The sequence below is a fragment of the Tetranychus urticae genome, chromosome 2 (assembly GCF_039701765.1).
Source record: "Tetranychus urticae isolate SD_2017Ah chromosome 2, NJAU_TeUrti_SD_1.0, whole genome shotgun sequence".
Lineage (NCBI taxonomy): Eukaryota > Metazoa > Arthropoda > Arachnida > Trombidiformes > Tetranychidae > Tetranychus > Tetranychus urticae.
The window spans coordinates 13,779,396-13,798,154 of record NC_142959.1 but is presented as its reverse complement, the minus strand read 5'-3'; the positions used below and the strand labels follow the sequence as shown (position 1 = coordinate 13,798,154).

The 18,759-nt window shown below is 31.4% G+C and overlaps 1 protein-coding gene and 1 long non-coding RNA gene across 2 annotated transcripts; one reads left to right on the top strand and one right to left on the bottom strand.

Moving 5' to 3' along the window:
• Positions 1–9,286: 9,286 nt before the first annotated feature.
• On the top strand, positions 9,287–18,367 carry LOC107364131 (carbonic anhydrase-related protein 10). The gene is made up of 6 exons (XM_015931454.3): positions 9,287–12,789; positions 12,913–13,052; positions 14,406–14,769; positions 16,262–16,542; positions 16,968–17,049; positions 17,937–18,367. Exons 1-6 carry the CDS (start codon positions 12,639–12,641, stop codon positions 17,966–17,968), a joined length of 1,050 nt encoding a protein of 349 aa, XP_015786940.1. The 5' UTR covers positions 9,287–12,638; the 3' UTR covers positions 17,969–18,367.
• Positions 16,132–16,552, bottom strand: LOC107364152 (uncharacterized). The gene is made up of 3 exons (XR_016198850.1): positions 16,411–16,552; positions 16,329–16,339; positions 16,132–16,256 (listed from the first exon to the last, which is right to left on the bottom strand). It is a non-coding gene; the product is annotated as an uncharacterized LOC107364152 (long non-coding RNA).
• Positions 18,368–18,759: the final 392 nt, after the last annotated feature.

The following is an 18,759-nucleotide window of genomic DNA, read 5'->3' as shown; positions in this document are numbered from 1 at the left end:
ACTCTATTCATTTGCGGATGTATTAAAGCTGTATTTCTTTTTTTTGTTTTGCTCTTTTTTACGAAATGAATGAAAAACGGATCATGTTACTTAGGAATTCATTAGAAAAAGATAATTTTTTCCACAATTTTATTGATGGTTCGAGCCAACATATCATTGATACATTTTATTTCAATAAAATTGTATCAAACATGTATCTAAAAAGGAATTATCCTTAGTGGCACGATTTTCCACAATTTTTCTGGTTTTAATTGTAGAGAATGAAAACCATTAGTCCCGTAATCTTGCTTTTGATTTCCAAATGAACTCTTTGTTAGATTGAGTGTTTTAAGCAAATTTACCAGTGTATTTAAATCATTCAATCGCAAGTGAAAAATTTAAATATGTACGTATAATACAGTCGTGTTTGAAAGTTAAATCCACTTTTTAAATCAATTGCGCAGATAATTAGCTATTTGATATTATTATCTAAATTAGATATTTTGACTCAAAATGCATGAGTTCACAGTTTGTAATCAGAAATTGATTAATTTATCCATTTGATAATGAAATGCGCAAATTATTCAAAAAGTGGATTCCACTTTGTATATCACGAAAAAGACTATGTATGACCACTTTGCAGTTTTTACCACAATGCCTAATGCATTTTCCTGACGCGAACGCATTTAAAGTTGTTTGATTTTTTTCATCGCAATATAAGTCCGAAAAAAATAGTACTGACACGTAAGCACCTTACCTTGTAAGTCAAGTCGACGTGAGCTCAATTAGAGTGAATCTATGAAGTCTATACAAACGCTATCCGGAAGATGGCAGCGGGTCATTGATTGAGTAGTTCAACACCTTTATTATCATAACAATATAATATATTTGTGATATAATAGTACATTATGTATGTAACATCAACCTGAAAGTTGAAAAATAACTAAAATAGTTTGATTTCCAGCACCTTAATATACTGAAACCATCTTTCTATTTTCATCTTCATTCTTTTCTTCTATATTCTCCTTTTGTCCATGATTTTCGTTGATTATTATGCTGGTGGTGGCTCTTATAAGTATATTTATGATAATTGAAATATGCGCGCTTTCTTTGTTCTTTGTTAATTTTCATATCCAAATAATGCGTTCTAAAAGACACCATTTCATAGTTACTTTACTATTTTGTCATAATAAATACCCAACCCTGTATATCCACAGCTATTCGATGAACAACGGAAATGCCAATCAAATTTTGAAATCTCACAGAACTTTAATTACCCTGTCTAATTTTTCATACTTTTTCAGCTGATAACTGTCAAAAATGTCCTCCTTTCCACCACTACTACTCAGTATTTCAATATCTTGCCTTCACACATGAAAACAGTTATTTCTATCAACTTCACGGCACAAATGTTTCTACATTGATCTTGCTTTTCTTTTTCTTTCTTCAACATTCAATTCATTCATCTTCATCTTGAAATGTTTCTGTTAATTGATACTCAAAGAGATTCACCAAAAACCATGTTAAAGGTAAAATGCATGTCAACACTTTACCTGATTATCAGGTTCATTGAGAAGCCATTATTATTAATCATTAACTACTTTCTATCTCCAGGTTGTTGTCATTGATGAACACTTGTTATGTAAATTAAAATGAACCGCTGAACCTGCCTGGTTTCCCATCAAATTTAGCCCTTCATCTGCCTCATCTCAATGAATCAACTCCAACTATTGACCATCAATTTATTGTATTCATATTGAGCTAATTTGTGAGTTGGAAAGCCAAAACTAATCAATTGAGGGTTTAAATACTCACAGGTGTTGAATAGTTGAATTATCATTAACTAATTTGATTGTGCAAAATAAGCTAAACAAAAAAGCGGTTCAATATAAGAAGCTACTTAATGTAGTCAATTTGGACCATTTTGGCTTTTATTCACATTCAAATTGAACAGCACTAACAATGATATAATCATTTTTCCATTTCATTATCATTTTATATGTTTCATTTATCTTCATTTAATTATAATTCTGTTTCCCTTTTCCTTCTTCCCTGATATTGTTATCACATTAATATTGTATTATTAATATTTTTGGGTATAAAAAAAGCAAACATTTAATTCTGTTGACTGACAGGGAGCAAAAAAGAAATGAAATATTTCCAAGTTTTGGGCTGAATTTCATTGAGAAAAAAAATGTACATGAAATTGACTGTTATTTTCATTAACATATCAAACATTTTCACTTTGATAACTGATTATCCACAACTGTGAATACAATATTGAAACTTTTTCCCTTTACATTTCTCTATCCACTTTTCAACAGTTCAAAATGCATTTTACCCTGCAAAACTGAAAAGAAACAAAACGCTTCCATGAATACCATTTGAACTGTAAGTTTTGTTTCTTCATCAAACTTGCAACAATTTGAAATCAACTTTGATTTCTTTTCCATTAAAATTCACAAATCCATTTCAACCAATTTCAATCGATGAAAAAGGGTGAAAAATTTGCCAACAGAAAAAGAAGCGAAAAATGAGTTTCGAGCAAAAGCATGAATTTTAGCCGGATCAAGTTGAACACAATTTACCATTTGATCATTTGTTATCCCGATAATAACAATAATCATTAGCTGATTACACTGATTCATTTCCATGTTAAATGAACCTTTTTTCCCTCTCAGACTTAAACTCACATAGTTGAACAGAGCGTTAAAATGCTTAACAAGTTGTTACTTTGCCAGTAACCGAAAACCAATAAGAAAGGTAAAGTTAACTGATAGGAATGAGAAGATAATTAACAGATTGTTAATTAAATTTTGTACGCTCAGTAAGAAAGCAAAAAGAAGAAGAATGAAAAGAAGAGAAAAAAAGCTCAAATTCAATGGTAAATGTTTAGTGAAGAGCAAAGGAAAAAAAGTTGGTAAGAAGAAGAAAAATATTGCTCTTGAATAGCATCTTATCCTTTCCCTCATCCTTCTCATCTTCAACTCACTTGTAAGGAAAGGGTTGACTTTGATCAAGACTGAATACTAAAAGGTATTCTTGAGATGCTTCCAAATACATATGCATATAAAAAGTGGTAATTGAATGGATTAGCGAGTCAATCTTTCACTCTCTGCAGATTTTTTTTCCTCTTTTCTCTCTTTTCTTTTTGTCTTCCTCATCATCATCTTTCTCTTTCTCTCTTCCATGTGAATCAAAATAGAGCTGATTTTAATTAAAATTTCCTTTTCCAATTCACTGTCTTCTCAAATTGCCTGTCTCTTCATTTTCTTTGCATCTTTTTTTTTCTTCCTCCCTGTGTTCAAGTGATAACTTGCTTCTTCTTTTTACCTTCAATTTCATTTAGATTTACTCGTTTGGCTTTCCATCATTTGATAACAATTAACAAGGATTATCAATTAATTGTTCAACAATGGTTCTCGTTATTGGTATCCAAGGTTTGTTACAAGTAAAGGAAACAAACCGTTGAAAGCCATTTACCATTGACTTTCAACCAATTCATCAACATTATTGATAAACCTGAATGTTGAAGTAATCGAGTTTGCCCTTACTTGTAAGAACTGTTTAGTTGGATTGAATGGTGAAACATATTGACAGTGAATTGGTTGATGAACAGATTATCATGAAGACTTTTGGATAAAGAGGGTAATCTGATGATGGAGAAAGTTTTCAAGTCTTTTTACGATTGTTAAATGTTTAACCATTTTGTATGTTCACTGTCAGTTATGGTAAACATTAGAAGCTGAGAGAAGCAGAAAAACTGTTCAAACTATTAAGATATCACATTGGATTAAGGTTAAAGTGATATTAAAGAGGAACTTGAAACTGAGGAGAGAAAAAAAGGAAAAAACAAAAATTGAGAAAAGAAGTAAATAAGAAGAGAAACAAAGGAGAAACAAAGCAAATCCATCGCACAATAAGCTAATAGAGTAAATGAAAGTTTCAATGAAAAAACAGGTTTAAATGTATGTAATATATAAATGTATTGTTTCCTCTGATTTCCTCCCAGAAGCTCAGGCTGGAAACAAAAAAAAGACTTCCAAATGTAATAAGTTAAATCACAATTTCATCTCACCTTAAATGGTTCACCCCAACTTGCTAGTATATTTTGTTTTGACTGTGTTGTTGTTGGTTCAACAAATAATGAAGCAAACTGAACCTTTTTCAGCTTCTCTCAAACTCTAATCTAATAACTCAAAATGAGATAACAATTGACAAAAAATGTTGCTTAAAGTCAACCCAAGACATTACTAGAGCTGCTAAGGTAAACCTTGCAGATTAAGATTCATTTTTTGGCCCCTTTTCCAAATGATGGAGTTTATGATCAAGGAAAGTGTATTAAGATTTGGATATCAAAAAGAGTACATTTATCTTGATCAAAGAAGGAAAAGTTTTGTCTCGTTTGCAACAATTAATCATAAGGAATCAAAAGTAATCTTCCAAATCTGTTAGTTTTTCAAGAGAGTTAACTTTCATCACAATTATCACAGATATTTCAGAAAATCCTTCATGATAAAACAGAATATTAAAGCAGAAAGTAAATGACAAAAAGGTTACCAAATCTCTTTCAAGTTCATCTTGAAGTTGAGTAAATCTATCGCCAACAGATTCAAGAAGGTAACCTTCCAACAATTATGTAAATCAACACTATTTGTAAGGAAATGAAAAATCTGCTCAACTGAATGAATCTGAATCAGTCTTTAGCGTGATCGGCTTGTAACAGTAATTACTGGTCCATGGACTCTTTTTGGTTCCGATTATCAAGTCTGCATGTCGATGTCCAATGCTTCGCGTCCAAGAGCTGAATTTATAAGAATTTTGAAGAATTTCTCAAAAATTGATCTTAAACCTAATTGTGCTCAACTCTTGAAAAATTTGAAAATTTAGATAAAATTTCAGGCGAAAAATAAATTTCTAGATCACAATCGTGATTACTCCAAGCGTAATGGACAGAATATAAATTGTCTTGGAATTGTTGAATTGCATAAGAATTAGAAATAGAGCATCCAATTGATCTTATTACTTCAACTCAATATCAACTTTTTATTGACTCTTCTCAGTAGCGTTTACAATCTGGCCACTTGGCCTTTGATTAGATTAATGTTTACAACCGGTAATTCAAGTTGAAAGGTTTTTGCATTGTCAAAGACCATCTCAAGTGAAACGGTTCAATAAAAAAACATTGAAAGGTGAAACAAAGGTTTTCCCTCATTTAACTTAACCGAAAGTTCTGTAAAAAAGTTGATTTGTTCAACAAGACGAAGATTGAAACAAGTTGATGATGATAACAATAAATGGCGAAGAAAAGCTTTCCATAAATATATTTCATTTCCTTCCTTACTTCCCAGTCTGCAATGATTACCAACTAATTAGGCTAAGTGTTTTCATTGTTTCCAAAGTACATATAATATACTAAAATTGTTAACTCACATTGAACGTAACAGTCATTTAGACAAAGTTTTATAAAAGTTTACTGAATCATTCATTCAATTTACCTGTAATCTTGTCAACTTTCCCGAATAGTAAATAATGCATGGGTTCAACTCAAGTTAAACTCACCCTTCAATGTTTTAATCTGATATGATAAATGGAGAGAGAAAACATTTCTTTTTCTCTTTTCATTAAGAAAAAACAAAAATATTATTTATTCATTAACAATTTTCAAAGCTTATTCAGTCAACCTTAAGTCATGATGCTTAATGGATCAATGGATAAGATTTAAATGGACAAATAGTGTTTTCTGAATCTCGAGAGTTGATGAGACAAAATCCAAAGTTGATCAAGTCGAGTTTTGATAACGAATATTTGACTTTTTATTTTGAAAAATTCAGATTCAAAGTTCAAATGCTGGTGAAACTCAGGGAAACTTATCTGGATCAATAATGAAGTAAACTTGTTCAATAGCAATGCACGGAAAAGGATCAAGTTTAAAGTTTTTTCAGCTTTATCATTTTAAGGAAAAAGTTTGTTCATTGAAAGTTTTTTTTCTCGCAAATCTCCAAAGCTATTTAACTGTTCTTCCATCTCTCCTCTCTAATTGTACCATTTTGACCACCATGAAATTATATCAATAATCTCGGAGGAAAATTTGAATTGAGATGCAAAAAAGTTTATTCAGTTATCATGATGAAGTTTCTCGAAAATGACTTTCAATCCTTTACTTGATACTCTTTTTTTGAGTTGCCTTTTCTTTGAGGATAAAAATTACTTTTAATGGGCTACATCATCTTCTGACTATCTTAATTAGTCAATAGGGAAACTTGTTTTATCTCTAATATTATCATTATTATAATTGGCTGGGAAGGAAATTGGTGAAAGGGAATGAACAAAGTTAAACTTGAAATTAACTTTGACCCAAATCAAATTGCTATCAATGTAATTTTCTTGCCCATCTTCTCAAACATTGTAACCCTTCAATTAACTTTCATTCGGAGAAGAACCAATGAATAGGAATAAAAACTGATAACATTGACTCTGGTCAATCATGATTGATCAATGAATAACATTAACATACCAATTGTGGACACAAAATGCGAAAAAGTTCAAGATTGATGAAATTCAACTTTGGAAAAGTCAGACATTTAGACATTTCAATTCAATGGAAGAAATCAAAATCCCAAAATTCGTGCATAGTAGTGGTATTCATTAACAGTGCAAGAGCAGTAGTTTTGCCTACGACAATTTAATCCAAAACTCAGAAATTCTTTCGTTCCAATTTTCATAAAACAATGGAGTTGAAGATATTGATTAAAATGATATCGTCAAAATTACCAATGCCAGCCTCCTACAGGTCTATTTAACTAACATAATAGAATAAATAATAGAATTTGAAAGTAAATAAAATTTCAACCAAAGAGTTTCATCAATATTGTTGTATACCAAAAAAGTTTACGAGTAAACGAAGGGGACTAAGTAACTTAAGGTCAACCTTATCTTTATTTTAAGAAGCTTAAGGAAAGAGGAACCAAGATTAAGGGTTTACAATGGGTTTTTATACAAGTATTTGGTGCTATAGTCACCAACCAATAGGGAAAGAGGCATGAGTCCTCGTTGAGTACAACATCTGCCTGGCCCGTCTTTAAAACTGACCACAGTTTTCTGTTTAATCCATTTGTTTTTCTTTGCCTCGACGAATCAACAATTTGGTTTTTATTTCTTTGCTGAATTCAGTTTTAACATTTGTTTAAGTTCTGAATCGTGGTAAGTTTTCTCACTGAAGTTTCCTACTGAGTTTTGATTAATAATTATGTTTGTATATATATATATTTTGTTTTTTTCAGATGGCACGTACTAAGCAAACTCGATGATCCTTCTGCTAGTTTAGTAACAGCTTCAGGACTACCATTGGCCTTACGTGAGGATGTAAATTTTGGCAATATTGAGGGGAGCATGCTGTCGATTTGGAACCGACCGCTGAAGAGGAAGTCTATGTTAATGAGGAATCTCTAATTCCAATGGACGAAGAAGAAAGTCTAGAAGCCGAGTCAGCACTTGATGAAGTAGACGCTGATGACGACGAACCCAAGAGTGAAGGTGCCGAAGTCTCGCCTGAGGATTGGGCAAAAGAGCCAACGTAAGAAGAATTGGCAAAATTTGTGATGCCCGTAGCTAATTATGATTTCAAATGTGTTGTTGGATCAGGCCACCTGCCTGGGCGAGCTTTTCTAAAAGCTCTAACAAAGTAAGGCACGAGAAAGGTTGCGGTGTGATAGGTGCACCTGGGCACAAATGTGACATTCATTGTCACAATCCGGCAATAGAGTTGAATTGTGTAGGAGCTGGCGTCTACACACCAGATAAAGACAATGATGGTCGGAAGGGAAATAGCCGAGGGAACATCGCCAGACTCAGGCAAACCTCCAAAAAATGAATGTATTAGTGAATAACTTTTTACTTTTGAAATAATAAACGATTTTTCTTCACTTTGATGTTTATTGTTTTCTTTCAATGTTTGCTTTGCACTTAAAATGTTGTTGGGTTGAACTGAAATGATTTATGAAGTTAATTTGACGCATAAGAGTCATTTCAAAGTTGAAAGTTGACACTTTGTTATCTACCATAACAAATAACCTTGATGGGTCAAAAGATGACCAATTAACGAACTGCGGAGTCCTCGTTGTGTTATTCTTTTTGTTTCTTGGCTTTTAAAATGATGAAAGGTGGTGTGCTGTTAGATGTGGTTCATTTGGTATTAAGTTTATGTTTTGAATTGTTTGATCTTTCGCACCATGCAGTCAATTGAAGATTTAAAAGTCTATTATGGAAACTGTGTAAATTCAACTGAGGCAACTTTATTTTTGGATAATGCAGCTTCGGAAGATGATGCACCTATTTGTATTTTCACTGAATGTATTCATCAATCCATCGAACAAGCGGCAGAGAATATACATGTTGTAGACTCCGTGAAACGACATGCAAGTTCTATTAAAGATGTTGCTGATACTTTTGTGATGCACAAGGACTTTCATCAAGTACCTTCTGATGTGGTGTGTTCCGCAACTGTAACTTGGAGCAATATGACCATAGGGATATTTTCTTGTTACTTAACTGTTCGTATGACTTTAAGACTTTGGAGGCTAACCAATGCATTATTCCGGCAAGCTCTACAGGCGAATGGTGTTGATCTAATTTTGATTGTTGGTGATTTTAATGTTTACCATGAATCTTGGTCTACTGAAACTTGAAATAATTATTACAAACGCCAGAGAGGAATACATTTTCATCAATTGATATCAAACGCGGGCCTTATGGTTTTGAACGATTTGAGACGAGGATTCAATCCCACCTGGACGCGAGGTACTACACACACTGTTAATGATAATCCTGCCGAGGTCGCCAAAGTGTGTATACCAAAAAGGTTTACGAGTAAACGAAAGGGGACTAAGTAACTTAAGGTCAACCTTATCTTTATTTTAAGAAGCTTAAAGAAAGAGCAACCAAGATTAAGGTTTACAATGGGTTTTTATACAGGTGAGAGATGTGCGATTATTAAAAAAACGATTATCGATGATGAAGCAATGTTCACAGAAAAAATCGATAAATATCGATATTATCGATAAATCGATTTAATTGAACAAACCCGATATAATACAGTTAATACTTCAAACAAGTGCCAAAAAATTCAAAAACTAACAACAACTTGTAAGACAATCCTTGGTGAAATAAGTGGCAGTGTTAAGAAAAAACAAACTTTTCTCAGCGTTTTTCTCGACTCGATATATCATTGAAATCATCGATATGAAATCGGCTTAAAATTATCGATAAAAATCGATGATTTTGATATAATCGCACATCTCTAATACAGGTATTTGGTGCTATAGTCATCAACCAAAAGGAAAAAAGGCATGAGTTCTCGTTGAGTACAACAATATTTAAAAGTTATTTGAATATCACATAGTTTTTCAGTTTGTATGACATCTCTTGCAAGTCGCTTAAACTTGTCACTAAAAATAGCCGATCTTATCCGTCATTCCGTCAACGCGTTCCGAAGAAAATCATTTAAATTCTGAATGGAACTAAATATTGATTACAAATTAATAACATCTAGACGGCTCAAATGAAGCACCACAAACTCCCACTCACAAGTTCATTAAATTTCGGTTCTTTGCCTTTGACTTCCATTTGACTTGCGATTCAGCCATACCAGCCTTTACCAGTAAAATCCCGTTAACCTTTGAACGGAAACGACTTGAATAACCTCGGCACTTGAATAGTAAAATGAATGCCCTTCAAATCGCATGACGAAAAGTGCAACACATAAGTGGTAAAAGTTATAAATTAAAGTAAAGAAAAGGAAAAATAACAAATTATGACAATTGGTTATGATGAAAGTGAATGTTTAAAGGTGATAAGTGAAGCAGCATAATGGACAATATGGACATTATGATTGTCATGAAGAATGTTGAGGTTGAAGGAATAAGAATTATTAGAATAATAATGGAATCAAAATGAATATAGAAAAGGAAAGAAACGGAAAGAGCAAAAAAAGAATACATTCTTTTGATATTCTATTCACCTTAAGTAGGCTAAAACTAATTTAATGATAACCTTTCATCTGAGCAATTGTTTTGGCTTTACGTTTTTCCATTCCCTTCTTTGATAGCACATGAAATAAAATGGACCGAAATAAGGTGATGATAAAAGAGTAGAGAGAGAAAAAAGAGCAACTAAAAGAAGCAAAATTTCATCTTCCATTGATTCTTTTCTTCTTTTTCTCTTTCTTTTTTTTCTCTCTCCAGTCAACATCTTCTCCATCCTCATCATTGAACACTCAAGACAAGACATTCATTTAGTCTGCCATTTATCAACATTAATATGAGCTTCATAAGTTTCAAGGAATATCACTGATGAGAGAAAGAGAAAAGAACGAAAGAAAATAAAATTATTCTCTTCATTCCATCAGATATAATATTCATTGAACGTGATTCAAATAACTGATTGAAATCAATTGTTTCTCCTTCGCACACCTTATCGCAATACTTGCCTATGAAACAAACATAAAGGCAGCTTATTAATTGAACATTCAGCCAACATGGAAACATTCAACAATCTTTACTTTTCCTTCTAATCGCTCAACCAACCTTTTCACTTTACTTCATCAGTTAATTAATTGAATTATCATTATTATCACGGCCATTATTAACTATTATTATTGAACGTTTTCCTGTTATTCACTCTTTCTATTCAATTGGAATCACAAGTTTCTCCTTTTTTTCACTCAAATTTTGTTCACTTTATTGTTTACAGAATTGCCTTTTCTTTTAATGAAAATCATTTTCTCCTTTTTTCTGAAGCCAAAACATTCTGACAATTTTCACAAGTTTCCCTTTCTTTTTGGCCCTTTATTGAGTTCGGCACATTTTAAAGTTCATTGAATCAAAGTAAATCAGTTGATAATTTGTCCATTTCGCTCCAACTTTTTTCACCATTTCTTCATATTTTCTTTATATTTTCTTCTCTTTTCATTTTTTTTTTGTTTTTTTTATTGCAAGATTAACAGGGAGTTTAGCACAGTTGAAATAGTAATATACAGAATTGCTTGGAATATCATTTTTCATGGGTCAATGAAATGAAATGGAAGGGAATGAAATGAAGAAGAAGAAAAGGAGAAAAAAACAAAATCAGAAGTTTTCATCATTGATATATAATTGAAGTTGATTGCAAGATAACTTATTGTTTCTGATTGTTTCTCAAGTCATTTATCAATTTGAACTTTTTTTTACTTCTTCACCTTTCATCTAAACCTTTAACCCATCTTAAATAATCATTGAAGATGCGATGAAAAAAAGAGAAAAGTTTGGAATCGAAGAAAAAAGATCAACTCAATAACCACTGAACACGATAATCTAGTTCACAATTGAATGGACGATAATGATCAATCAAAATAAAGTTGATGAGTTTAATCGAAAAGGTCAACTTTATAAGTTTTCCGTTTCATTCAAATGAGTTTTGAGCTCAAATTTAGGCCTCAAGTTGGTAAAGGTCGTGGAAAAGTCGAAAGGTTCAATCCATTTGGAGTTTTCATTCCAAGCAATTACTCATTATGATAAAGTTGATAACATTTTTTGTCTTTTTTTTCTTTCGCTTTTTTCTCTCTTTCTTTTATCCATATTCAGATGAAATTGATGACCAAAGGTCGACTCCATTTCATGGTTGAATAGAGACAAACGATTTTCTTGTTTCCAATCAACTAATCTGAAAATAAATTGTTCACCATTTGGTGTTTCATTTTCAACATTTAAACTTTCCAAGTCAAAACACTTTTCGAGACTTTTGAGTTTCCAAAGGAAAGTAATTTTATGCTGAAGAACAAGGAAAATGATTAACCCTTAGTTAAGAGTGAATTGATTTTGTGTACATTTTTCATCATTTTTCTTCCTCTTTCACTCCTTCAGAACCTTTATACACCAAGAAAGATGAACGCAAAATGGGAAATAAAACGAAACCAAAATGCAAAAAAATATATTTACTCCAGTCTCAATCAATCTCAAATTTAGTCGATTTCAGATCAAATGAGTTTCTTCAAAACTAAAGTTACTTTTCTCGATTGCAATCGATTGAAACAAAAAAGTACAAACTATGAGCTTTACTGATATTGGTTGAAATTTTAGAAAAAGAAAAGTGAAAATTTCGAAAAAAAATGTTGATCAAATTTGTACAAATTTGAGCAGTTGATGGTAAAACTGATTACATTTGAATTTTGCCTCAACTCTGAATTTCACTCCCTGTATCCTATAAGTTGGCTATTTGGATACAAACTGGTAAAGAGTTTGCTCAACAAACAAATATATCGTTTTTAATGTTACATATACAACCATTTTGTACAGGAAAGTTTCATTGTTAAGGGTTGCTTCGGTGTATGTATATAAGGCTTTTATAACAAATGTTGACTTGAAAAAGTTTTTCTTCGTTTTTTTTGTTACTTCATTATTGTTACTTGAAATGAACTGAGTTTCACTTTTCTCTTCTATTCAACGGATAATGTTTAACCTGTTCTGGAATACAATTGATTTTACCAACATTGACCATGTTCCTGTTGATCATCCATTAATTGAACCCAATCTTGCAACAAATGATTAACATTGAACCAAAAGTTGAGTAACTATTTGATCAACTTTAACCGTGTCTTAACAATCTTGATCAACCCTCTTCTAATCATGAGAAAGTTTGATTGTTCCAAGTGGCCCAACAGGGTTAATTGTTTCAACTTTTTTCCATTGCAATTGTTTGCTCTTCTTTCGTTACAAGTCACTTTGACTGTAAGCCACAGTTCATGGGATCAATGGTGGGCTTATGATGGTATCTCAGGTTGGTAACAACTTACAGCTTCGGCCTCTTTTTCAGTTACATTTACGATCTACTTTTTGCTCGTGTCAATCATGGAATCAACTTGATCGTCTTCTTTACTCTTCAATATTTACCTCTTTTAAGGTCCAAGCTATTGGGGCATTTTAAACCCTAAATGGTCACATTGTACAAAAGGAAGGAAACAATCGCCCATTGATATAAATCCTGATTCACTTTTATTTGATCCTGGATTAGAGTCGATACAAATCATTAAAGGAGACATTGTAAGTATCTTTCATCTTTCTTTTTTTTATTGTACCTTTCTAATGATCAAAAGCTCAATCCAACTATTAACATTAAAACGATAACAATAGCAATAACATTAACATTTTTAACCTTTTTTGTTTTACTTTGTTTTTTTTGTCAAACCTCTCCATTAATGTCCCATCAAGGGTATAATTGATGGCAACAATTGGTTCAATTGTTGTCTAATAAAGATTAACCATTGAGCTTTAGCTTATTTTGAAGAGCATTTGAAAACTTTTAAAGGATTTCAGCTTCAATATCAAGTTGCCTTTTTTCACGAAAACTTGAAGTAGGCAAAAACGCAAACTTAACACAAAATTTAGTAAATTAGTCAAAATTTTGCAAATCAATCCCAACGAAAAACTCCAGTAGACGCAAAAAGTTTTAGTCTTCAAAAGTGAAAAACGTTAAGTTGTCTTGACGCTCAATGTGTCGCAAATAAAATTACGTTTCTTTTATCTTATTTTCATCAATTTCTAAACGCATTTGCGTTGAAATTTTTATGCCATCTCTTGAATTAGCCATGGATCAAGCTCATGTACAAATACGTGTTCCAAGTATTCACTTTATTTCAAAAATAAAACAAAAAATTGAAATTTTGAAATAATTGATGAAACTATTGTACTCACAAGGCCTTTAAATGTTGATAAATGTCTCATGAAAATATGATTTGCTAAAGATGATATCCACTGTATTCATTGGATTGCTTGATTTTTTCGGCTTTACGCAAAATATGGCCTCTGAACTCAATTATTAAATCAGACCCTTGGAGAGTTGAGTTAATAATATGCTTTCTTCGAGGTTCAAACGGTAGCTTTTTGCTTTACTGTCATTTCAAGTTTATTTCGTGTCTTTTGTGCAAAAAGATTTAGTTTAAAAAGTTGTATTCACATAAAAAATTTTTGATAGCTTTCTTCAAATATCACAACTTTATGAAAACCTTTCAATTCAACGTTGAAATCTGACTTTTTCATCAATTTCTTATTCAATATCTTCAAGCAAGTTGTACAGACTTTAAACCTTATTAACTAGACTATTGATTTAGATGCAATCGCAATTGATTAGTGATATCAAGTAACCATAAGTCTAGCTTTTTCCATGTTAATTTCGCATTGCGATTTCGTTCTATGGTTAATTCAGTCTTGAACAAATTTTCGGTTTTGATTTGATTTTTAGTCTTCGCACAATTGTATTGAAGGATTATTTGGAGGATTAGATTTGATTTGATATTGATAATTTAAATTTTGCGTTTTACATTGAAAAGTTCATTTTACTCTACTCAATCAACTTTGAACTTGACTTTTCCAACTTTCTAATTGACTTATTTTTAGATTAATGGAGATCTAATCAATACTGGACGAGGTTTGAAGCTTGGTGTTGATATAAATTCCTCGATAACAATCACTTCAGGACCTTTATCATATCAATATTCAATTAACCATATGATATTTCATTATGGAACACAAGATGACCGTGGATCTGAACATCGGATTAATGGTGTTTCTTTTCCTGGTGAACTTCAATTATACTTTTACAATTCCCAGCTTTACCATAATTGGACTCAAGCAGCTCAAGAATCAAATGGTTTAGCTGTAATTGCCGTTTTAATTCACATTGCTTCATCTAGTGAAGAGGAAACAACTGCAACTTCATTTAATTCAATAGTTAAATCGATAGAGCACATTAAATATAAAGGTAAGTTTAATTGTTCAAGAGAGCAACAAAATCACTTCAATTTGGTTTAGTTGAGAAGTAACAAAATGAAAATGAGAATTAATTGCATCTGATTCAACTTAAATTGTCTACAGTTTCATCAAATGCCTTTTCCCATTACATTTTGATTCCATCAGAGTTTTTATCAATCTTAAAGATGCAAAATGATAATAATTGTTGAGTGAAAATGATTCAAGTTAATGTTAACAATCGATAGTTAAGAGATTTAGTCAACCTTTTTGCTTCTTTTTTTTGTCTTTTCCCTCGTTTTCCAGTCCAAGCATTTGGACCTTTCAGATTGAGGTTCATTTACAGTCGATTAAGTTATCCATTGGATAGATTTGACTTAATGCTTCTATTTGGTTTCTCCCTTTCATTCAATGTCCATTCAATAGGATAAAAATTACTTGTTTCCCTCATCATTTTCATCATCTTTTTATCTTCATCTTATTTATTTTGCCTCCTTTTACTAACTTACTTACTTACTTAAAAAGCCTCTGTTAATAATAACAATTCAACGTATTGAGAATTGGTGAGATTGAATCAAAAGATTATATCAACAAGAAGGGAAAAGAAGTAAGTTAATCAATTTGGTCAACCTGGTCTTACTCAGGCTGTTATTAGTTTAATATGAAATATTGTTCACGGTCAATGTGAATGATAATGCTGATAATGTTGATGATGAGTATGATGATAGAAGATGATGAAAATGATCGAGTTAGGATGAAAAATTTGATGATATTATGATGGAGATTAAGGCTGTGAAATTGTGCAAAGCAAGAGATGATTTTATCCTTCTTTTTGTTCCTGATGAATTATGATTGTGCGATTAACTTGAGGTTGGATGAGAAGGCTTTAATCGACAATCATATTATAAAAGGTTAATAGATAATGAAAGGTTAACATTACATTTTTATTTGATTGCCTTCAAAGCCCACCATTTATAATGTAAATAGCTTTCAATAGCAAGAGGTGAAGTGAGAAAGAAGCTTCTCTATGTTGCTAATAATGATAATTAGTATCAAGTGATCCGGTTAAATCGTTTATTATCGATGATAACCTCTCCGTTATTATACACTAATTAGTGGAGATGGATAGTTGATCATCCATAATCCAAGAACCAAAATCGACATTTAATCGACCATAATCCAGACATATTATCGAAAGAAAAGCCTTGCTTCACCATATTTCAGTCGTTTTTTGTCTTTGCCATATTTCATCTTGATATAAGTCTGGCAAGCCGAGAATGTAATTTTTCAAGTTGTGTGATAATTTGTTAATTTAAATGACGAAGTTGGCTGTTAATGGCAATTTGATTGTTTACTTCAACCATTGATCCAAAGCTTTACTTGATTAATCTCCACGTATTGGTATTTCCCATCGATAATCAATATAGACTTTACCATCGCAAATCAATATCCTTGGATTACCGTGAAGCATTGATTTCTTTATCCATTATTGTTTCTTTCCTAAGGTACGAGTCATAAACTGGAGTCAATGAGTATCCATAAATTGTTACCAACATTGGACCATTATATTACCTATGAAGGATCTTTAACAGAACCACCGTGTCATGAAACAGTTCAATGGATTGTATTGAATAAACCTCTCTATGCAACTTACCAGCAGCTTTCGTTGATCCGTAATTCCCTTAACATTGATGGTTATGGTGATAATTATAGACCCATTCAGCTGACAAATTATCGCTGTGTCCGAACAAATATACTGAGGGAATTTAATACAACCATAGATGAGGTAAATAATCACTTATTATTAATACACATTAAAAGGAAACAAAAGATAGCTAAATAATCATTTAACGCTATTTTCACAGCATAGAGAAAAGCTTACAACAGTTGCTTATTTGCTGCCTAATAAATAGTGCACTTAATTAAAATAAATTTATTTCCTTCTTTTTTGTTTCTATTTATATTTCAAATTCTTAATCATTCACTTTATATTTAACAGTGTTGATTTATTATAGTAAATCTATTTGATCGAATGATTTTAAGCAATTAAGTCACATTTATTCAAAATCAATTGATAATTTAAATTAAGCGCGTAAAAGATTTTATCTTCTATTTTGCTTATGACAAATATTGTCAATATCCATTCAATATTATCGAATGTCTTGATTTTACTTCTGATTTATAATTTAACTCTTTTTTTTATTTGTTTAGATGTCTCAATCAATGAAAGATAATCACCACGAATTCAACAAGAAACGTATTTGTGGAAACAAAGGTTATGTTACTTATAAAGGTAAGTAAATTAGCGTTTTATTTTGCTCAGTTTCCTATTTGTTATTTGTGCTTATAAATTTTAATATGTTTGTCAAATGTTATTTTTGATGAAATAATCTAGTAGTTAACCTTTAACCATTAACCTTATGGTCCAGCTGTTTGTTTTTTGCTCCATAAATGAAGCAGAAAACAATGTTGACAGTTTCACTTTTAAGGTGAACATTTTGACGATAATGATTATGATGATGCTAAGCTTTTAGGGAAATAAAAATTAAACCTTTCTCTGCATTACAAGTTTTATTAAATGTTTGAAAAGATGAGACAAAAAGTAAAGTGTCAACAAATTGCGATTCATGATTGTACATTTTAAACTTGTACTTTTTGTTGCTTCCATTATTACCAGTGATTAAATGAATCAACGTCAAACTATAATTAAATGAGTTAAATTGTTAGAATGACAGTAACAAATAAAAAAAAGTCCTGCGAAGGTAAGATGTGATAACGATGCTAATAATAAGTGTATATGAAAAAGCTGGTTAGTGAAGTTGTGTCAAGGGAATTATTATCAAAAATTCAGCCAAAGTGAAAAGATGGTGAAGATGAGATGAAAGTGATGAGAGATGATGACAAGTGTACAGAATATTTTGATGAAATATTTGGTCCAAGTAAAGAAGCAAAAGAAAGAGTGGAAAGAAAGAAGCTAAAATGTGATATTACATTGGACAACAGTTTGGCATCTATTATGGCTAATAATATTTGATCAGCAGTTTTAAATTTTTCGACCAAGCTCTTTTTTCATGTTTAATGGTTCATTTTTTCATCATTGAATCAGAATTGTAACTTTGTTGCAAGCCTTTTCCATTTCAAATTTTGATTAATTTTGATTCTGTTTTTATTTTTCCTTAGCTAATATCAAACGAGATTTGGATGGAGACTGATTTTGGGTCCACTGCAAAATGAATGGATAAACATGTGCATTTGATTGTTTCTTCAACTTTATATTCTTTCTTCGACTTGTACAGGATCCATGTCAAAGGTTGAAAAATAATGGATAAACCTCGCTTCCATTGGAACTCTTTACAAGCCCATTCGCAATAGAGATTACTCTTCACTTATTCGATGGTCGATGGCAATCTTCATTATTAGTTGGCCTAATTGACAGTCAAAAGGAACTGTAAAGTTTACTTAGTTTGGCTGACTATTTTTACCTTCAAGATTGGATGAGAAAAACCATGTCTTTCATTAGAAGTGACTAAAAAGTTTTGTGATGTATCATTAATATTAAAAATTATTTAATAAAAAACTTGGATTGTGCCATTCAATCATTTGCATCTAAATACGATACAAAAAACAGCCCCGACTCGCCACGTAACATTTCGCCAGTTTCGTGTTTCTATGAAATGTTTGATTTAACAACAAGTGTTGGTCTGGAAATCATAGAACTTCAGAAATTAAAGCATTCACATTTGAAATTTATAAATAAACTAAAATAAGTTTTCTATTGAATATATATGTTCTAATAGATCGACTGAGAGCTGGACCTGTTATTCAATCACAGAAAACAATATTTTAGCCAATCAAGGGAATCGCTGGGTGAAAATAAAATCCAGGCTTTAATTTCATAATTTACTCGAAAATACTAAATAAAACATGAAAAAAAGTTATTCAAGCAAAGCGATAAAATTTAGTTGATTGTAACAATAAAAAATATTACACAAAGTAAAGTGAA

Excerpts from the sequence above, each read along its gene's own strand:
- LOC107364131 (XM_015931454.3), top strand. The coding sequence starts at position 12,639 with ATGAGAAAGTTTGATTGTTCCAAGTGGCCCAACAGGGTTAATTGTTTC. Across the intron at positions 12,790-12,912 it reads GGCTTATGATGGTATCTCAG|GTCCAAGCTATTGGGGCATT; the intron begins GTTGGTAACAAC and ends ACCTCTTTTAAG. Across the intron at positions 17,050-17,936 it reads AGGTTATGTTACTTATAAAG|CTAATATCAAACGAGATTTG; the intron begins GTAAGTAAATTA and ends ATTTTTCCTTAG.